Source organism: Schistocerca americana, chromosome 2 (assembly GCF_021461395.2).
Source record: "Schistocerca americana isolate TAMUIC-IGC-003095 chromosome 2, iqSchAmer2.1, whole genome shotgun sequence".
NCBI classification, from domain to species: Eukaryota; Metazoa; Arthropoda; class Insecta; order Orthoptera; family Acrididae; genus Schistocerca; species Schistocerca americana.
This window is the reverse complement of record NC_060120.1, coordinates 736657340-736680508: the sequence shown is the minus strand read 5'-3', so window position 1 is coordinate 736680508 and position 23169 is coordinate 736657340. Positions and strand designations below refer to the sequence as shown.

The window sequence follows — 23169 nt, the reverse complement described above, 5'->3', positions numbered from 1 at the left end:
AACCTATACAGTACATTTGTATAGATAGGTGTGGTGTTACCTATGCAAATGTACGCTATAGGTTTGCTACTATCAACTAACAAAGATACTGCAGACTGCCAAAAGAACATTGCTACAAACTTTGAAACATCCTTTTACACAACAGAAAAATGTTCTTCCATATAACAATTTTACATGTAATCTGTTAAAAAAAAATTACCAGCAGTGGGCTTCAAGCTTAGGACCTTTAGCAAGACAATCTGACTCTGTACCAACTCACCTACCAGAGATCTGCACACTCAGAGCTCATAGATACGGTTTGCCTATACTCCGCAGTTCAGATGTTGCTTTTAATAGCTGTTTACGCATCTTCTACTGGATGACAGCAAACAGCACAAACTAAATCAGTGTTTTGGTTGATACTTTATTGACACACAATGTTTGGTACCGATCTGAGTGTTTGAATCTGGAGGTTTGGGTGTCAGCTCTAATTTCTTTCACAAACAATAAGCCTGAAGTTATGTTAAACATAGACTCTTCTTCTGATCTCCCTTCTTCATATGAGACCTCACAGTCATAAAGTGCAGCACTACATCAGTTCCACCAAGGATATCAGTCACATAGCGTCATTAAGTTTGGAACGGAAGCAAGAGAAACAGTGACATAGCTGAAGCTTTGAATCGGTTCATGAGGCATTCTCAGATGGCTTATTCAGATGGAAATTGTCAGTAAAATACAGTGTATATGTTCAAGCCCCTGTCTGGCACACAGTTTTAACCAGCTACAAGTGTTTATTTACATTTTAGTATTTTAATGACAGTAGAAATGACAGCTTGTGAGAGTATAGTGGTTTTGTACAGAGTATTCAGTTGAATTTGTGAAGCTTATCCAAGATCATTGGTGTTCTGATAAAAAATAAGACTGTGAAAGAAGCAAATTCTGTACAGTAGTTCATGATAAATATTAAAGATAATGCTGTGCCAGAACATCTCTCAGTTAAAAAATCATTGATTACAATATTAATTATTTGTCGAAGTCCTCATGAGGAGTTGCTTTTAAATATAATCATTACATCAAGGCCTTGTCCCTGTTGGAAATTTTTAAAGGACATTGTACACTGTGTGTGATAGAATGTTGCTGAACTAATTTTGTTTTGTTTTTGTTTGACAATATTTCAGAGATGCAGTTCACCACCATTGAGTGAAGTTCTGTCAGATCTACGAGCACAACTTGTGCAGTTTGCTGCATTAGTCTTGCAGGGCTCTTTAGACAACTGGCCTGAGGAGAGGCCCACAAGTGCCACCTCTGGGTCAGTGGGAGGTCTGGGAGTGTCAGAATCCCTTCTTTTGTCACCTATTCTTTCACAGACACTGCCTCGAGGATTCCTGCCCGAACTTGTATCCCGAACTTATACATCACCAGGCCCAGGAGATGCCTTCTCAAAGGTAGGCTGTGTCAGTATTGTACTACTTTGTGTTTACTTGCACAGTAGTAAGTCCTTCAGTTAACTGTTCTTCTGTCTTACTGTGTAGGAAACATAACCTTTTCTCCCATTATTCCAAGTCACAAGGTAAATAGACACTTGAATAAGTGACATAATTTATTAACATTGTTGAAATAGTGATTCTTATATTTTTTGTTGGTTAGTGATTTGTTGCATGAAATTAAAAGAAAAAAAACTATTACTTCTTCCTTTCCACTCTTCCAAGTTTGACAACTAAAAATGAGCGAGATGAATGTAATAAGGCTGATAGTAAACATTAGTGTTGCAGAATACACTGATTAGCTTTACTTAATCAGTTTATTATGTTCATAATCTTGTTAGATGTCAGAAACTGTGTTTGAATGTTGCATTTTATTAATGTTTCCTGCATTTGTAATACAATGTTAAACCATATATGCTTCATGTGTCAGGTTTTGAATATATGTAGTGACTTCAGAAAGTAAGTTATTGTAGAGTGCTGACAGCACTCAATAGGGTGAGTGGTCATGGTGACAGGCCAGTGGCAGGTCTGCAGCACTGTGGCACCATGTCCCACAAGGAGACTCAGTGCAGGCAGCAGCTAGCTCAACACAGTCTCAAACTCGTGGCTGCATCTGGCAGTGCCCATTCGCTTCATCATCTGGCATAGAGCTGGTGTCTTGATGGTGCTGCTGGACGTCAAATGAATCTGCTTCAAAATTTCATATCTGTTTTTACATCAAAGAGGCGGCACCTTTGTTGCATTGCTATCCAGTTCTTGGTCAGGTAGCTCACATCCAGGGTGTTATCATGCTCTCATATTTCCCTACCCGCATTGGTTCTTACTGCTAAGCGGTGCAAGTTCCCACTTAATATGGCTAGCTCATCTCATAAACCTTCTGCTTATGTGTTATTCTAATTCACAGGTTGCCACACTGCACTTATTGGTACATAGTTGCTACTGCAACATTTCATGGCGGCTTTCTTACAATATCTTACTGATCTCACTAAAAACTGAGTAGCGAGACTACACTGCCCATCTTCACAGGGAAGACCCGGCCCCTCAGGTCTTGATCAGGACTGGATTTCCACCATGGCTACTTCCACCTTTGAGCAATATAATAAGTGCACACCAATAGACTGGCAATTCTTAACACTATACACTTACTACACTAAACTTTAGGACTGTGTTCCATCTTCCTCAAACCGTACAAATTTATTCTCCATCTCTCTCTTGGGGGATCCAGTCCACTAGAACCTAGACTACCCATGGATCAGGTTCCTCAATGGCTCTTAATCTCAGGTAAATAAAATCCATGCAGAGCAAAATCAGAGTCACAATGACACTATGAATTGTGACACTCAAGGTCACGTTTAATCAATGTCTACCAGCTCAGTACTGTTCCATGTACTGCATTAGTTGCTTTGCAGTGATCCACCCCTCATGGGCGGATATCGTCCGTCTTAGTGAATGGAATAAACTTGGTTCCCAGGTTTTGTTTAGGAAGTTAATGTTTTGTTTAGGCAACATCTCTAAGGGCTTGTCCAGCCAATATAGCTTGGCTGTATTATATTTTAAAGAGTAACTCCCATTGTTGTAGCCAGGAAATGAAATGTTGGTGCTGTAATATCACACATGGTACCGTTAACTAACACCCAACGGCCTCCGAACTCAAAGCACTTGCTCCCATGAGCTTACCTTTTTCTTAGCAACTTGCAACCACTATTATGTCGTACACTCCATACACCTGATGTAATATTGCTTTCTGGAAGTATGGCTTTGACCCCATCACTTTCTTTCAGCATGGCGCATGTGCTTCCACCCATGTGGATTTTTCAGGTAGGACATATGATGACCATCCCACTTTGGCATTGCTATAATTTCACAGGATGTATACGACCTGGGAGATCAGGGAAAAACCCGGGAATTTTTTCATCTGGGAAAAACCTGGGAATTGTTTAGAATTCTGGGAATTTTTCTTTGTTTTGGTTTTCAGTTAAATTTTTGTGATTTTGACTGGTAAGAACCAATACTCTAACAAAGGATATTACTGTATCCTGCTACTGCAGAATAATGCTGCAGCAACAAAACATGAACGAGAGAAAAAAATGAAAATAAAACTTAAGTTGCAAAGGAAATGGGCCATATACAACAACAAAACAGTTCTCATACAAGCGCCTGCCAACAGCAGTGTGTGTCAAAGGCTTTAGGAAGGCTAAGCAATTCTTTATAACAAATTGCCTCCGATGAGTGTGACGTGACAACTTTAAATTAGATTCGTTTGAGCTGTTGCGGGCGGGCTCTTGAACATGCGCAGTTGAGTCACGCATTAGTGATACATTCTCCCGCGTCTGGTTACAGAAGTGTGGTTGGGCGCCACTACTTAATATTGCCCCGGTTCGGAAATACAGTAAATCTGGGGCTGATGCACAGAGCAGTCTGAGTTGAGGTGGGAAGTCTCCATGTGACCTGTGTTTACGTTCAGTGATTTTGTTGTTTCCTCTTCATTTATTGCTCTCACGTTAAATGATAACAAAACTGATTTTTGTGGCCGGCAGCTATCAAATCAATTAAAATACGTTCGCATAATTACAGAAGGCTAAAATGTGTCATTAGTTTCAGATTTTATCTCCACCTTTCTGACAGTCGAGCATTAATCGCCTTACAGAACAATGAAGTTATTTTTGCCGGTTTGCTAAAGAGATTTGGCTGACAATTAATCTTTTCTGCTGAGGCAGTCAATTTATTTCAAACGAAGTGTTTAATTTCACACTATTGGCTAGTTTCAACTGTTCGCTGCATTTCAAGTGCACGTATGGCATTATGCCATAATAAAAAACCAGGCATTAGATAATACAGTACTGGTGCTCCAAGAGACTATACATACGAAAGTGCATTTTTAGCTGAATTATGCGTTTTAGTATGGTTCACGAAATTCCGACGCCCTTGAAATATCATCTGAAGTCTTGTTTCTTTTATGACATATTTTCTTATTTGTGTGTTCGCGCTACTGAAGAGTGATCCTGCTATTGGCTTACTACATCACGTGTCCTATGCTGCCATCAGCTGGCGAGATCACGTGACGTGAGCTATGACTGTCTTACAAAAGCGCATCACAATCTCGATTTCAATGTTCTGGAAAGTAACATGCGATGTTTAGTGGAATTAAAATTTATACCTTCGTAGTAAGAAAATATGCAGCGTATATTGTAATGGTACTTTGACTTCCGCGCCTCCGCCAATACAAAGTTATAATTTACGATCGCGCACGCAGAAGAGCGCTGCGCCAGCGACCGATTTTATAAATAATTTTGGTCTTTTTTACTTTTGCGTAGGTTTTTGTTTTTAAGAACTAATTGATGACTCTCTCTCTCTTGTCTTGATACGAAAGACATGTATTTTTCGGCGATGTGTTGAATGTGCCTTTGGGTGAAAATTAAAATTACATTACAAAGCGAGGTTGTTCACCAGAAAACCAGTACCCAAGTTGACGAATTACGACAGTCACACAATTCCGTAAAAACAAACCAAGAACACTTAGACCTGACGATTACAGACCTTTCAGACAGATTAAATGATGTAACATTGGAGCAGAAATCCTTACAAGAAAAGTTAGAAAAGCTTGAAGACAGAGCAGATGTAGCATCTTTAAAGAGTGACACAACTCTAGCAGAAAAACTTGTACATGAATGCAAATTATGTGATGATTATTTAGATGAGAAGTTTGAGACAATGACACAGATCATTTTAGATAAGACAAAGGAACAAGTAAAGGGAGAAACAGATAATATTCAGAAAGAGGTACGTAAACTTAAAGAAAATGTAATACCAAGTTCGTCAGTGATACCAAAACCCATAACAGGCAACCAAAACATAAATGAGAATCCAAATAATGCTAGACCCAGCACACAGCAGAAAATAGAATTACCAATGAGTGATACAAATCCCAATGAACCATTTTCAATGCTACCACAAGATCAAATTTACTATCAGACATCACCACATACTATGCACAGTTTGACACAAAATGCAGGACCCATAATATCATCGGGAGTAGCTGATGAAACATTAGTACGACATGGATACTTTCAGACATTTTCATGTGATGAGAAAGACAAAGTGCATCCGATTGTTTTCATCCGCTCTTTTGATGGTATTTTCCCGAGACATTGGTTAGAAGCCGATAAAATTCGATATGTTACAAATTTGTTACGTGGAAGAGCAGCTAAGTGGGGAGCAGCAATGAAAAGATGATGTTTAACATTTGAACAGTTTGAACAAGCATTTCTTGAGGAATTCTGGTCGATCACAGAACAGCAAAGTTTAAAACGAGAAGTATACAATCCAGAAATTTACAACCCGAAGAAAGAGACTTTACGTCAATACTTTGAACGCTACCTAGACAAAATATTATATTGGACAAAACCAGCAGATTTACCAGACGTAATTAGAACACTTAAAAGCCACTTACCATTTCCTTACCATGATAAATTAATAGGAGTGTCCGAGGACAACATAAAGAATTTTTTCAGTTATGTTGATGAGATAGATGTTGTTTACAGAGATGAGATCAGGAATTTCAATCAATTGTATCCGATCCATCCAAGCAACTCGCGTACGCACAACAGAAATGACAGAGGCTATTGGAATCCGCCTCCGACACAACAAAACACTCAAAGAAACAATTCGCACTACACTGGGACAAATCCATTCAATATTAGGAGAAACAACTCGCAGCATTGGCAAGGAAACAGTAATTATTACTATAATGGTTATCCGAACAGTAATTACAATCAGAACAATAACAGTTATATTCAAAATAACAACAACAGAAGAAGGAACCGAAATTATAGAGATCAAAGAAGAGAGGATAACAGATACCATCCAGGATATTTTCAGAGAAACAACATCCAACAATATCCAAACATGTATTGCAGGAATAACAGTAATGACAATACCAGTTACAGTCATGGGCGAAATAATGTATGGGGAAATCACAATGGACCACCGCCACGACACATGCAATACAGCAACCCTCAATTCGTACCTAACGGAACTCCCAATGTGACGCGTGACGGAAATGTAAATATTATTGAGTTGGGCAATGAACCCAACCCGCAGCAACAACCGAATTTGCCGGAAAACGAACGACGACCGAGCTAAGCGCTCGAGTTACGGTCAATAGGGAGCAGAGCGCAAAGGAACCGATGATTTGTTTTCTCCGATATGATGACAGTAAGAAAATAGAAAAAGAATTATATCAGGATGTAGATTTTAATAGTACCAGTAAAACAAAGAAGATAATTAATATGATATACAGTTATGATGAGCCTACATTTAAGTTATACAGTTACTTACAATCTAATGAATGCAGGTAAGTCTAGAAAGCAATGTGAACCATCCAATAGCTAATAAGATATTTCGTTATAAGAGGAGTTGCTATTGAGGCATATACACATTAGAGGAGGCAGAAAACTGAACAGAATTATTTTCTTTAGGAGGCATGTGATAATAGTAATGTTTATATGAGTGATGTGAGTGACTGAATGAGATGAGTAAATGTAATTTTAGTTTAATAAGCGGACAAATAGTAATACGGAGAGAGGTAAATGGAATATAAGATGAGAAAAGGGTATTATTATTATTATTATTATTGTTGTTGTTGAAGTAAAAAGTAAGTGGTGATGAATAAGAGATATATATATATATATATCAAAGATGATGTGACTTACCAAATGAAAGTGCTGGCAGGTCGACAGACACACAAACAAACACAAACATACACACAAAATTCAAGCTTTCGCAACAAACTGTTGCCTCATCAGGAAAGAGGGAAGGAGAGGGAAAGACGAAAGGATGTGGGTTTTAAGGGAGAGGGTAAGGAGTCATTCCAATCCCGGGAGCGGAAAGACTTACCTTAGGGGGGAAAAAAGGAAAAAAGGACGGGTATACACTCGCACACACACACATATCCACCCACACATATACAGACACAAGCAGACGTATATATATAATGTTGAGGATTAAGTATATGTTATTTTGTGAAGAATGAATAATGGATAGGTGAGAATGTTATGAGTAATTGAGAATATGTTGAGAGGAGAGAAACTAGATTTGAATGCTATATCACATGTACTCATGGAATACAGAATGAAAGTAGTGGAAAGAATATTATTTATTGAAAGATTGGTATGCCTTAGATAATAACTTATGTGATGTCTTATATATTCTTATAACTAAAGGTGAAAGTATGGATTTATGTGGAAAGAATTATTTACAGCAGCCACTGTTGGAAATATACCAGAAGATTTAAATCTATAACACTTTAACACTAATCTAATGGGAACTTGTAATGAAATTTTTGGAGTTATGTAGGCTTGACACTTCAGATTGGAAAAATTATTTAAGAGAACATATTTAGCAGTCATCTAATGACATAATTAAAGCTCATCTACTGTACTGAACTAATGCGCCATTAAATAGAAAGGAGAATAAGGAGAAAACAAAACGTCAGTCCTCTGTTGCGGCTCATACTCTCATCCCTCCCTTAGAAAAATTTGTACATGTTGATGAAATATTTGACATTATATAATTCGTGATTATCTGACAGTATGGAGAGACATACACACACACATTTATTTATGAATAGAATTTTACAGGTACCACAAGGTAAATACAGAATGGATATACAGCATGGAACACAGCAGCAATTATCTAAGAAGATTTATTAATTTATTAAGTAAAACATTTATTTATATTGATTGATACTCATGAAAGGAAGGAGCTGAACTACACAAACTTTATAGGAACATGATTGACTTGAACTATATATATATGTTGTTGTTGTTGTGGTCTTCAGTCCTGAGACTGGTTTGATGCAGCTCTCCATGCTACTCTATCCTGTGCAAGCTTTTTCATCTCCCAGTACCTACTGCAACCTACATCCTTCTGAATCTGCTTAGTGTATTCATCTCTTGGTCTCCCTCTACGATTTTTACCCTCCACGCTGCCCTCCAATACTAAATTGGTGATCCCTTGATGCCTCAGAACATGTCCTACCAACCGATCCCTTCTTCTGGTCAAGTTGTGCCACAAACTTCTCTTCTCGCCAATCCTATTCAATACTTCCTCATTAGTTATGTGATCTACCCATCTAATCTTCAGCATTCTTCTGTAGCACCACATTTCGAAAGCTTCTATTCTCTTCTTGTCCAAACTATTTATCGTCCATGTTTCACTTCCATACATGGCTACACTCCATACGAATACTTTCAGAAATGACTTCCTGACACTTAAATCAATACTGGATGTTAACAAATTTCTCTTCTTCAGAAACGCTTTCCTTGCCATTGCCAGCCTACATTTTATATCCTCTCTACTTCGACCATCATCAGTTATTTTGCTCCCCAAATAGCAAAACTCCTTTACTACTTTAAGTGCCTCATTTCCTAATCTAATTCCCTCAGCATCACCCAACTTAATTAGACTACATTCCATTATCCTTGTTTTGCTTTTGTTGATGTTCATCTTATATCCTCCTTTCAAGACACTGTCCATTCCATTCAACTGCTCTTCCAAGTCCTTTGCTGTCTCTGACAGAATTACAATGTCATCGGCGAACCTCAAAGTTTTTATTTCTTCTCCATGAATTTTAATACCTACTCCGAATTTTTCTTTTGTTTCCTTTACTGCTTGCTCAATATACAGATTGAACAACATCGGGGAGAGGCTACAACCCTGTCTTACTCCCTTCCCAACCACTGCTTCCCTTTCATGTCCCTCGACTCTTATAACTGCCATCTGGTTTCTGTACAAATTGTAAATAGCCTTTCGCTCCCTGTATTTTACCCCTGCCACCTTTAGAATTTGAAAGAGAGTATTCCAGTCAACATTGTCAAAAGCTTTCTCTAAGTCTACAAATGCTAGAAACGTAGGTTTGCCTTTTCTTAATCTTTCTTCTAAGATAAGTCGTAAGGTCAGTATTGCCTCACGTGTTCCAGTGTTTCTACGGAATCCAAACTGATCTTCCCCGAGGTTGGCTTCTACTAGTTTTTCCATTCGTCTGTAAAGAATTCGTGTTAGTATTTTGCAGCTGTGACTTATTAAGCTGATAGTTCGGTAATTTTCACATCTGTCAACACCTGCTTTCTTTGGGATTGGAATTATTATATTCTTCTTGAAGTCTGAGGGTATTTCGCCTGTTTCATACATCTTGCTCACCAGATGGTAGAGTTTTGTCAGGACTGGCTCTCCCAAGGCCGTCAGTAGTTCCAATGGAATATTGTCTACTCCGGGGGCCTTGTTTCGACTCAGGTCTTTCAGTGCTCTGTCAAACTCTTCACGCAGTATCATATCTCCCATTTCATCTTCATCTACATCCTCTTCCATTTCCATAATATTGTCCTCAAGTACATCGCCCTTGTATTGACCCTCTGTATACTCCTTCCACCTTTCTGCTTTCCCTTCTTTGCTTAGAACTGGGTTTCCATCTGAGCTCTTGATATTCATACAAGTGGTTCTCTTATCTCCAAAGGTCTCTTTAATTTTCCTGTAGGCGGTATCTATCTTACCCCCAGTGAGATAGGCCTCTACATCCTTACATTTGTCCTCTAGCCATCCCTGCTTAGCCATTTTGCACTTCCTGTCGATCTCATTTTTGAGACGTTTGTATTCCTTTTTGCCTGTTTCACTTACTGCATTTTTATATTTTCTCCTTTCATCAATTAAATTCAATATTTCTTCTGTTACCCAAGGATTTCTACTAGCCCTCGTCTTTTTACCTACTTGATCCTCTGCTGCCTTCACTACTTCATCCCTCAAAGCTACCCATTCTTCTTCTACTGTATTTATTTCCCCCATTCCTGTCAATTGCTCCCTTATGCTCTCCCTGAATCTCTGTACAACCTCTGGTTCTTTTAGTTTATCCAGGTCCCATCTCCTTAAATTCCCACCTTTTTGCAGTTTCTTCAGTTTCAATCTACAGGTCATAACCAATAGATTGTGGTCAGAGTCCACATCTGCCCCTGGAAATGTCTTACAATTTAAAACCTGGTTCCTAAATCTCTGTCTTACCATTATATAATCTATCTGATACCTTTTAGTATCTCCAGGGTTCTTCCATGTATACAACCTTCTTTCATGATTCTTAAACCAAGTGTTATTACCACACTGATGTACGTACTTGTAGGATCCTAAGATATTTAGAGGGGCACCGCTCTTAGAAATGGTAATAGAGGGGTACCACTCTTAGAAACAGCAATAGTGGGGACACCACACTTAGAAACGGTATTAGTTATAGGAACTTTTACATTATATCAAGTTAACATGTATTTTATTTATCATATTTTATTTTGTGTAGTCCACTGTAGGAGATGACTTTACTAGTATTTATGAAGTAGTTAGCAACCATCCCATGAACCTATCCTCCTACAGAGGGCTGTCTTGAAGCTTGAAATATGTGTAAATTTTATTCCAGGAGGCGAGATGAATTTTAAGTTGAATATTCTAGTGAGTTGCCACAATTATCTTCAAATGTTGCAAGTGTAACGAAAGGGAAAGGAACAAAAAAAGGAAAGAAAAGAAAAAAAGAATGAGCTAACAAATAAAATAAATAAAATGTATATTTCAATCTGAATGTAATGTAATTCACATGTCAGCACAATGAGATTGAATGTAACGTAAAAATTTACTATAGTTTTCATTTAATTCTGTATATGTACTATATGACAACAATGTAACTATCTCATGTAATGATTAATTGTAAATATTTGTATATTTATGTACTTACTATATCAAGAAATGTATTTTAAGGAGATGTTAATGAGCTGCAAAGGACTTGTGCATATAGCAAATGATTCATATAAATGGAACTGAAAATGCAAAGAAGAAACCAACGTGATGGAACACTGGTCAAGCAATATTTACGTAGTGTCAATATGCTTTGAAGTGTGTGGTGTTGTGGAAGCCGGCAGGTCTTCAGGTTGGTGTAAAAGACAGGCTCATCACCTGTCGTAGGCAGTGAGGTGTTTCCTGTGCCCTCATGACTATTTATACCCCGGTAGACGCCACCAAAATTTGACTGCTGGAGATCACAATTTCGTGTTGACACATTGAACAAACTTTGGATTTTCTTCAAGTCACACGCAAGAGATCCAGGCAGTACACACACACTCAGAATCCGATACTACGTTTAAAGACATTGGAGCAATATAATAGAAACATTTATTGTTCGAATTAATTCCATTGTAAACACGAATCATGTGAACTGAATTCAAACGCTGTGCTAAGCAACGATAATACGCTGCAATTCAAAGACATTAATGTTACGACTCCTAAAGAAGATACGCACCAAACAGACTGTATACAAAGACTGATATGCAAAGAGCATTGTGCTCAGAAATATTTTTTGTAATATGTAAATTTCTTATTTTCTCATATATATATGTATCTATGTAAATTTTCTATACTGCCACACTCGCTTGCGGAGCGTGTCAGTAGAGGAGGCATTGTAATGGTACTTTGACTTCCGCGCCTCCGCCAATACAAAGTTATAATTTACGATCGCTCACGCAGAAGAGCGCTGCGCCAGCGACCGATTTTATAAATAATTTTGTTCTTTTTTACTTTTGCGTAGGTTTTTGTTTTTAAGAACTAATTGATGACTCTCTCTCTCTTGTCTTGATACGAAAGACGTGTATTTTTCGGCGATGTGTTGAATGTGCCTTTGGGTGAAAATTAAAATTACATAACAAAGCGAGGTTGTTTCAATAGCTAATGAGGAGAAGATAATAAAAGGTAACACCACAATATGTTGCTGCACAGCAAAGGTCTTACAAAAAAATTTTTTCCCTCCCTGAGTTTCGTTTTCTAAAGTGCCGAGTTCTGTTTTCTAAAGTGCCGGGAAATTCTACTTCGGTATATAAAACCACAAACATTCAAAGGATTGATGAGTTTTAATGTGCCGAGGAAGAGTTATACTGTCACTTAATACGGAAAGAAGTGTGTTTTCACCCGGGATAAAGTGTATTTTTAACCGGGAAATACGGGAAAAATCCGGGAATTTTTTTCCTTGTCCACGTATACACCATGTTTCACTACCACATACCGATCCCCATCTTCCGTCACCATTACCCTCGCTGACACGTACAACCATACACTATCCATTTTTACATCCACAATTGTGCCATGGTAGTAGGAAGACAGGTTCTGGCTGATGGGCTCTGCTACTAGTTGTTGTTATGATGATAATTATCTCTGCACCTTTCTCAGCCCCTTCAGATATTGCTCAGGTGACAATAAGACCGGACTCAGTTGCCCATGGAGTGACTGATGAACAGCAAACTGCATTCAACAACTCCAGATACTATCTTGTAATGACTTCAACAGTCTCGTCAGTGTTATTGAAGCCCTTTATACTTTGCATCCCTGTTTCAACTGTTTCTAAATCCCAGTTCAGAGTGCTAACTGATGTCTTGGCAAAATCCATTATCTTTTCTAGTGAGCTATCGAAGCATGCATGTGGTGTTCAGCATGCTACTTTCCAAACCCCCAGTCCATGTGGAATGCCACTCAACAGCCACTCTGTTCCCTTCTGCAAATTTTCTTGTGGCCTCTGACACCGTGATCAGCTCACTTAAAGTCGTTTGCATCCACTGTCCCAAATGTCGTTTGCATCCACTGTCCCAAACATGATCTTGAGTATCCTGCCTCCAACATCTGTCAATTCCCTTTTTATCCTTCATGACTCATGCGGCACTACTTCTACTACTTCCTGCATCTGTTCCTTCAGTTGCACATATGCCACAAGCATTTTCTTGGGTTCTTCAGATACTTCCCTCAATACGCCATTACTACTTGCTAATTGCTGCAAACCTAAAAGGACCTATTCCAGCCTCCTTATCTCATTCTGTTGTTCCTATACATTGAATACCAAACATAATAGCCGTTTTTGTCTAGATAATACCACATACTGCTGCCTGGAAAACAAAACTCCTCCATCCAGGTGATGATTTTGCTGCACTCCCACTCTGCTCCAGCCGAAGAGATAAACCACTGCCAAAAAGCATTCTTCTTCCCTCACCTTTTCTGAACTGCACTCTGAGGACAGCGACTGTTGTCACCTCGCCTCTCTCCAGAAGCCTGCTATCTCTGAACAGCACTTCTCACCAATAACAAAAGATAATCTTTATTCTAAGAGATACATATAATCCTACTCGAAATTACTTCAATAATATACACAACACACAAAAGAAAATAACCAAAACCACAAGAATCACAATAAAAAACAAAATATGATGACTACTTCCTCAATCTTAACGATACAGTATATGAGGTATGTGGAGTTCCTTCTCTTTTTGCTTATTGTCCCACTTCGTACTTCCCCTCTCTTCCTGGGTCCCCTAATATTACCCATGTGATTGCTTCTGGCACTCCCATGAATGGTTATAAACATCCGACATGTACAGTCATCAATCTCTTTGGCAGATGTAGCTTCACATTCACAGGTGACATGGTTCCAGTCACTTGGTACTGTGTCACAAACTTACCTTCCGTTTCAGAGTATAAGAACTGGATAGCACTCACCTTGCATTGAGGGCAAGTTCCCCTACACTTTACTGCCTCCTGTTGCCTTTCCAATGCCTTGGTGTTTGCTTGTTGGACCTTCAACACATCTCACTGTTTTCACAAATTTTCAGGCTGATTCTCATTTCCTGATCCTTTATGCTTAATCTCATTGAATGGTGGCATCTTCTTGCCATACACCACCTCGAATGGTGGCAACACAGTCCTGGTGTGTACCTTTAAATTATTTGCACTCACCGCAAAAGTTATATATATGTCCCAGCCCGTATGGTGAGAGTTCATGCAATAACTAAGTATCCTCCCAGTCGTCCAATGAACCTTCTCTGCCCTTCCATTAGATTGATGATGAAATGGACTAGTTCTTAATTTCTTCACTTTCAACAACTGACACATCATCTTCATCAGGTCAGATAAGAAAATCGTCCCGTTATCCATAATTATTGTCTCCGGCCTCCGAACTTAACGTCCATCTACTCACCAGCAGTTGTGCGACTGAGACTGCCTCTTGGTCCAGCATAGGCACCATCTTTATGCAATGAGAAAAATGGCGTATTATAGTTAGCACAAAATGATTCCTTGCTGACCTTCCATAGAATGGTCCTAATACATCCACCTTAGTAACACTAAACAGTTCCACTGCATCTGGCAATCTCTGCAATAGTATTTGCTCCTGTCTCAAATCCACATGCTGTACACAGTTTCTGCTGTACTTATTAACATCACTTTTCCTTCCTCTCCAGCAGTACTTCTCTGCCACCCTGTCATTCAGCACTCTGCATCCCCCATGGCCAGATAAAACATGATCACGCTTTTAGCTCAGCACTTCTTTCTTTAACTTCGTTGGTATAACCACTTGTGGTCCTGATCTCATTGCATTACATAACAACCTGTCACACTTGGTGGACTGCTGCTGCTAACTGTACTACTTACACTCCTCACAGCACTCTGTGCTGCATGCCACTCAGCAGTGTCCTGACCTAGTGCTTGTAGCACCACTACCTTCCTGCTTAGCGTGTCCTCATTTCCATATTGTCCTCCCTGGTTTGTAGATTACTTTGCACTCAAATTCGCTGAGGTTTAATGCCAAACTCCTCAGTCTACTAGATGGGTCCTTCAAACTTAATAACCACTTCAAAGCAGCATGATCAATCACTACTTTAACTTTCTTCCCATACAGGTAACACCAGAAGTATGTTACTTTGTACACCAGGCTAAGCATCTCTCTCTTTGTGGTAGAATATTTCTTCTCAAGTTCATTCAATTATCTCGAAGCAAAAGCAATAGGATACTGCTCTCCATTGACCTCCTGGCTCAGAACGAACTCGAGTGCACAGTTTGACACGTCAGATGATAACACAAATTTCTTCTGAAGATCTGGAGACACCGACACTGAACTCAATGTAAGAAACACTTTAACTCAATAAATGATTTATGACACTCCTCAGATGACACAAATTTAATATCTTCCTTTAGTATTTGTGCAAGCAGCCTTGGTCTATTCGCAAAACACCTCGCAAGTTTTCAATAATAATTTCCAAGACCCAGTAAAGACTGTAACTCTTTGCTCATTCCTGGTACTGGAAAAATCCTGCACTGCCTGTATCAATCTCGTATCATTCCTCACACCAACCTCACTAATTACATGACCTAAGTAATTTATTTCTTCTAACGTGAAGTGACTTTTTCAGTAATCATTGTTAGATGAGATACTTGCACCTGCTGAATGCTCTCCTCAGTCTTTGCCTATGTTCCTGCAAATCTCTTGAAAAGACGATTATGTCATCCAGGTACACTAAACAGTGATGAATCTTCAGTCTTTCAACACTTTATCCAACAAACGCTGGAATGTAGCTGGCGCATTCTTTAAACCAAATGGCATAGTTTTGTACTGTTAATTTCACCAAGATACTGAAAATGCAATCTTTGCTCTATCCTGTGGACCCACCTCTAATTGCTGGTACCCACTCTTCAAGTCTATCATCAAGAGATACCGGTAAATGCTCCATATTATCAGTTGTTTTCGTGATGTTTGGAATGTGGTAAGCATCTGTCGAATTCTTACTGTTCAGGTGGGGGTAGTCGCAGTAGAATCGATATCTCCTCAATCTGTCTGAAGACTTCTGCAGTATAATTACAATTCCTGCAATACTCTCTCCTTCTTCTATGACGCTGGTCAACTGTTAATTGATAAACTCCTCCAAAATTGGCTGCAGAGACAATGGTATTCTGTACAGCCTCCAGTACACTGATGATTCATTCCTCATCAGAATCCTGTGTTGGCTTAAGGGAACTGCAGGCAAGAGCCCTTTTGGCAAGAACGAGACTTGAATCTCTAGCAACAGTTCTTCCACCTGTTTCCTCTCTGTTCCCCTTACAAGCCTCACTTTCTCACGCAATGTAATCTTAATGGCATCCTGTGCTCTTCTGTAGCCTACACCCTCTGTGGAACAATATTTCTCTTCCGCAGTTTCTAACATTGCCACTAATGTTCCCTTTAACAGCTTAAACCTCCTCGACACCAAAATTATCCACATTGCCTCCATCCCTTTCCTCTACGTGTACAATACTTCATCTCACTAAACAACTTACTGCTTCTAATACTTCACTATCCTCCAGCAGTTCCAGTATGTACAGCATATCAACTGGTAAGTCAGGCATCACATTCGCTCACAGCAACATCCCAAGTACCACTCAACACACAATCAAGCATTAAGCCTTAATGTCATTGTTCACAGCTTAACTGGATTACCTTGTACAACAGATACTCCTCACGACAGATCAGCATTGATGACAGCTTCTCCAAGTCAGAATGTCCTCGCACTAAGTTCCACCTCAAAGCATCAAAGATCAGTTATGATGTGATATTGATGCAGAAAGTCTAACCCTAGGATTGTCCTGGTTCCTCACTTACATGAGACACCACTTCCACACACAACATAAACTTGATTGTCTCTAATTAAAAATACCCCATTACCAGCCCCAGTGGCCATACATCATTATCCCCTGTCCCACGCAAATTATAATGTGGTGGGTCAAATTGCTTCTTACCCACTAAACCTCTCGAGGCCACCGACACATGCGCCCTTGTGTCCTACAAAAATGTATACTTCTTATCATGTATGACACCCATTGTGGCACATTCTGCCCCCTGCATTTGTACTTACTGCTTTCTCTTCTACTGGAACACCTTTCAGCAGGTCTGGGGCTCTTGTATCTCACAGAGCATAAAGTCAGTAATTCAAAGGAATAGAAATGAAAAACGGCCTCACACCTGTGGCATCCTTTCTGTAGTGCTTTATCACTGTTGCAAGCATTAGCATGTTAACTGCAAGAATGCTTGATTACATTAATTACTGCTAGTCTTGAAGCACAGTTTCTTCGACGGAACAACAGTCATATAGAAATTTAATCTACTTGCTCTTATGTTCTCAAACAAACTGGCCATCCAGTAAGGTTTTCTGACCAAACCATTCTATTCTGTCCTTATCCAAACTCTTGAGATCTCCTTCAGTTTCATAGCCACTTGATTGTTTCGGAGAATGAGTACTTCACCAAATTTCTCAATGACCGCAACTGCTATAAATACTGCGGCTAAGGGCCAATTTCTCCTTTCACAACGAGTTTCATCCATCATGAATGATTATAGTCATTTGATTGGTTACCTCGTGGCCATCATGTACCCTCCTCCTTCCAGTCTGATTATTTTTGAGAGGTAGCTTATGAAAACTCTCATAATAGTCTGGTGCTGGTGAAATCTAGTTCATTCTCTCTCCTATGCTATTTTGTAAAGCCATCCTATCTCTCTTCTGTAAATTCCATCAAAATATCAGAAAAGTGTTTACTCTCAAGATATGTAAATGTGCTTCAGTCACAACAAGGCTATATTAATTTGTAGAACAGCCAACAATACTGTTTTGATGGCTGGTAGAGCTGCACCTATCAGTACTCAAGTTATAAAAATCAAGTTGTGGGGGATTTCTCTGTCTCAAGCTCTTGATTTAAAAGTTCCTCTGTGTTTGGGGTTAAGTTGTACTTGAAGCACATAGTTATCAGCCCAGTCATATAGTCCAAAGTCCTCTTTGGAACATCTTGTGTAATACCATCTGGTGTCTTGTGAATTTTAGTCACTGCGGTGTATGACTGTTAGTTAAATCATTGGCAGTATTCATAGCAGCCAGAACTGGAAGGTTGATTGTAGATTTTGTTTCAGATTATTGTACTCATTTTACTTATTTTAATGCCCTTTCAACTTCTTATATACAGTCATCATGCTCTCCATGAGTCCATTCCATAATAATATTGCCATTCCATATTCCTCTTATTCTTTAAATGCTTCTGTATCATAGCCAGGAATATGGAGCGTATATGTCAAATCTTCAACAGAGAAAATAATTAGAGTCATTGTTTGTATGTCATCCACTTTATACATACAAAAAAGAAATTGCAAGAAACATTAAAATAAAATGCTAATAAATTACACCAAACTGCAACAGGTTTTTGAACAGAATTTTTCTTGAAAGAGAAACCTGTAGTTGAAAATCATATCATGTAACTACATGTAGTTAGCCTTTCTAGCCTGTGTTTGTAATTACATGTTCCAGGCGGACTTTTGGCAGTTTTTGTACTATGTGATAAAATATTGTCTCTTTCATGACACAGATATTTGGATCCATTCTTCAAGGGCTTTTCATAACAATGAAAGCCTCTTCAATAGTTGGAAATGGGCACAGGCAACCAATCCAGGCCTTGAGTGATTTATTGGAAATAAGATGTGGTCCATCTGGAAATGTGCGCCCAATATGCAGATTACTCACACAACAGGTGAGTATTTAAAATACTATAAATCAGAAGATTTATCAAATGATTCCTGGGAAAAAGTTTTCATTTAATATTGTCTGGGGTTATTTGTGCTTTTTTTTATTGTATTTTATTTTATTTTTTTACTTGAATATGTTTTTCATGTTACATAATTAAATGCCAAACACACTAGCAGATCTAAATTATGAAAAGCAGGACTTGTTCAGTTAAAAAGAATTCTACTCACGATTGGCAGAAACTGTGACATGAAACATTACACGTATTTTAACCAAGATAAGAGTATGTTGACATGTCACTTTTGCAAGTCTTTTCTTCTGTAGATTTGTTTCTCGGGTTTTGTGAGGAAAATGGTAGATCAGAAAGCTGCATAGTCCTCTCACTATTTTCTTTCTTCTCTAGTTCATTTTATTCATAATAAGTGTTATATTGCTAGAGGAGGCCGATTTGCACGCTATAAGCTCACGCAGGATGGCGTGAGGTCTGAAACAGGATACGTAATGAATGCTATAAAGAAAAGTACATAGCTGCTGGAATACTTAACTTTAATCCATCATTGGTGTACATCGCTCTTGGCGATAAAAGTTAGACTCTTTAGATACATGCAATATACTGTTAATGGCGCCTTGCTAGGTCGTAGCCATTGACTTAGCTGAAGGCTATGCTATCTATATTCTCGGCAAATGAGAGAGTCTTTGTCCGTGTAGTCGCTAGCAAAGTCGTCCGTACAACTGGGGCGAGTGCTAGTAAGTCTCTCGAGACCTGCCGTGTGGTGGCGCTCGATCTGAGATCACTGACAGTGGCGACACGCGGGTCCGACATGTACTAATGGACCGCGGCCGATTTAAAGCTACCACCTAGCAAGTGTGGTGTCTGGCGGTGACATCACAATAAGGATTCTGGCATGTTAGGAAATTTAATTTTTGAACAAAGTAATTCGAAGTGTCTATAATAATGATAGGTAATGTGTGGATTTTATGGCAGTTGGCCGGTATATGTACAAGAAATGCAGTGTAAGATCTTGATAAATCTAAAAGAACAAATTGTACATACCATAAAATTTGAAAATGACTGTCCATCAAATCAACCACTATGGGAGTCTGCACTTACCTTGTCTTCTACAGTATTATAATCAATATCTTGTTAGTTCTACTGTATTGTATTGATCCTGTCATCTATAAAGCATATTATGCATAAGACAAGGAACAAGTCAGTTTATAAGTATTCATTTATTACATATTTATATAGCACTTTTTACTTGAGTAAAAGCAGTGATGCTACACTGAAGTCCCAAAGAAACTGGTATATGTGTGCATATTAAAATACAGATATATGTAAACAGGCAGAATACAGCACTGCACTTGGCAACACCTACATAGGACAACAAATGTCTGGTGCAGTTTTTAGATTGGTTACTGCTGCTACAGTGGCATATTATCAAGATTGAACATGTTGTTATACTCAGAACACGAGCAATGGGACACAGCAACTCTGAGGTAGTGATGAAGTGGGGATTTTCTCTTACAACCATTTCACAAGTGTACTGTGAATATCAGGAATCAGGTAAAACATCAAATCTTCGACATCGCTGCAGCCGGAAAAAGGTCATGCAAGAATGGGACCAATGATGACAGAAGAGAATCGTTCAATGTGACAGAAGTTCAGTCCTTCCACACATTGCTACAGGTTTCAGTGCTGGACCATCAGCAAGTGTCAAGTGTGTGCACCATTCAATGAAACATAATCGAAATGGGCCTTTGGAGCCAAAGCCCCACTCATGTACCCTTGATGACTGCACAACACAAAGCTTTACGCCTCGCCTTGGCCCGTCAACACTGACATTGGACTGTTGATGACTGGAAACGTTGTCTGGTCAGACAAGTCCCACTTCAAATTGAATGTAGTGGATGGATGTGTTTGGTTATGGAGACAACCTCATAATCCATGGAAACTGCATGTCAGCAGGGGACTGTTCAAGCTGGTGGGGGCTCTTTAATGGTGTGGAGCATGTGCAGTTGTAGTGTTAGGAGAGCCCTCATATATCTAAATACGGCTGTGGCAGGTGGCTTGTATGTAAGCATCCTGTCTGATCACCTGCATCCATTCATGTCCATTGTGCATTCTGACAGACTTGGGCAATTCCAGCAGGACAATGCGACACACCACACATTCAGCATTGCTACATAGTAGCTCCAGGAAAACTCTTCTAAGTTTAAACAATTCCACTGGCCACCAAACTCCCCAGACATGAACATTATTGAGCATATGTGGGATGCTTTGCAACATTCTGTTCAGAAGAGATCTCCACTCCCTTGTACTCTTATGGATTTATGGACAGCCCTGCGGGATTCATGGTGCCAATTCCCTCCAGCACTACTTCAGACATTTGTTGAATCCATGCCATGTTGTGTTGCCAGCAGCACTTCTGCCAGCTCATGGGGGCTGTAGACGATATTAGGCAAGTGTACCTGTGTCTTTGGCTCTTCAGTATATAAATATGACTTTAAAGATTTTCCAAAGGATTTGACATCTGCAATTGTTTTTTATGTTTTCAGGAAGTCTATTAAAAGCTCAATTTTGGCAAAGAAATGCTTTAATTTGGGTAATATGTAAATTTTTGTTTTGTGTAGCACTGCGATCATGAGTGTCACACTTCTTTTGCAGTCTGCAGTCCTTACCTATCACATTTATTTTAAAGAATATAAGGGTTTCCGTAATGTAGATACATGGCAAAGAAGGAATACCGGAGATGTTGAATAAAAGTTTACGAGTCTCTAGGTTTGCATCCAAACATTACTCTAATGTCCCTTTTTGCAGATTAAAAGTCCTGATACCTGCTTTAGTGTTTCCCCAGAAAGTGACTGCATATTTAAGGGTAGAATGGAAGTAGGCGTATTATGCATTTGTTACTGTTTTCTCACTACAGCAGGATTTTAGTGAGCAAAGGAGGTAACATGTCTTGCTAAATTTTACATTAAGACAGTCAGTATTTTTATTCCATTTTACATTGCTTTGCAGTCATAGTCCTACGTCCATGGTGTTGTCAACTGGTTCACTTGATGGAGACAAATGGGATAAACTTATGCTTGCTTGGAGCATTGTGGAATTCTATTGTAATAGATTTTTAACTTTTTTTTTACAAGGTGATTATTCTGTGCCCTGCACTGTTTTCTGATTGCTGAAATTCTTCCTTACTTTCCCCTGTTAGTAAAATTGTGGTATCATCTGAAAATATGACTGTCTTACGTGCATCCATGTTTAAGATTAGATCGTTTATGCACAGAAGAAACAGAAGAGGTCACATTACTGATTCTTGGATTACACCATGTTTCAGTGATTTATGGTCTGACAAATGTTCAGAGGTAGTTTTCAGGTTGACATTTCTGTACTTGATGCCCACTGCTTGCTTACAATTGCACAGAAGAAAATGAATGAGTTGCTGGATAGATTTCAAATATCATGTTTTTCAAGCTTTGACAGCAGAGTCTTATGATCCACAGAGTCAAATGCTTTCAGTAGGATTCCTGTTTCTTGTCCATGAGCCTTCATATGAAGTTGATTGCACTCACAAATGGCAGTTGTTGATCTCTTATTTCTGAATATGTGTTGTTCATTACGTAGGATACTATTTTTATGTATAAATTCCATAAGTTCGCCATACATAAATTTTCATGATATTTTTTAAATGCAAGAAGAAATTGTAGTCGGTCTGTAGTTGTTGACATTATCTCCCTCACCTTTTAAGTACTGGAATATAGTGTAGGGACCGATGACTTCAGCAGCTTGGTCCCTTAGTAATTCACACATACACTGGAACAGCCTTAGATGTGTTCAGTATCTCATTTAAAGTGCTCGCCTGAAGTGAGCAGTTAGGTTTGGTTCAGTTCTCTCTTCTTTAAGATCGTTGCAGGGATACCATCAATGCCTGCAGAGTTGGAAGTTTTTAGTCCTTTTATTGCTTTTGCTACTTCATGTTGTGAGATGGAGCTGAGTACATTGACCGTCTATGTTCACTTATTTTAGATTCATTGTTTTGAGTGTTCGTATTTGAGGTTGACTTTATCATATCGGCAACACCTGTGAAAAAATTGTTAAATATGATGGCTACTTTTAAGGGGTTTGTTACTTTTTGAGTTTCTTGTAATTGAGTGATATTTCTGCATGATGCTCTGTTGTCAACAGATTCTTTTTTTTTTATATAACACTCCACATAGCCTTTGCTTTATTAGCTAAATTATAAATAAATTCACCATTGTGCGTTATTTTCGCTGCAGTTGTTACTTTTCTGTGTATTTTTATAATATACATGTAATGCAGGTGAAAAATTTTC

The 23169-nt window shown here is 38.8% G+C and overlaps 1 protein-coding gene across 1 annotated transcript in view; it reads left to right on the top strand.

Annotated features, from left to right (window-relative positions):
* Window positions 1-23169, top strand: part of LOC124594791 (ubiquitin conjugation factor E4 B) — a 286207-nt gene that overhangs the window by 80055 nt on the left and 182983 nt on the right. Inside the window, exons 7-8 of the mRNA XM_047133209.1 lie at window positions 1158-1424; window positions 18684-18845. Of these exons, the coding sequence (XP_046989165.1) occupies window positions 1158-1424; window positions 18684-18845 (429 nt within the window). The remainder of the gene's footprint in view (window positions 1-1157; window positions 1425-18683; window positions 18846-23169) is intronic.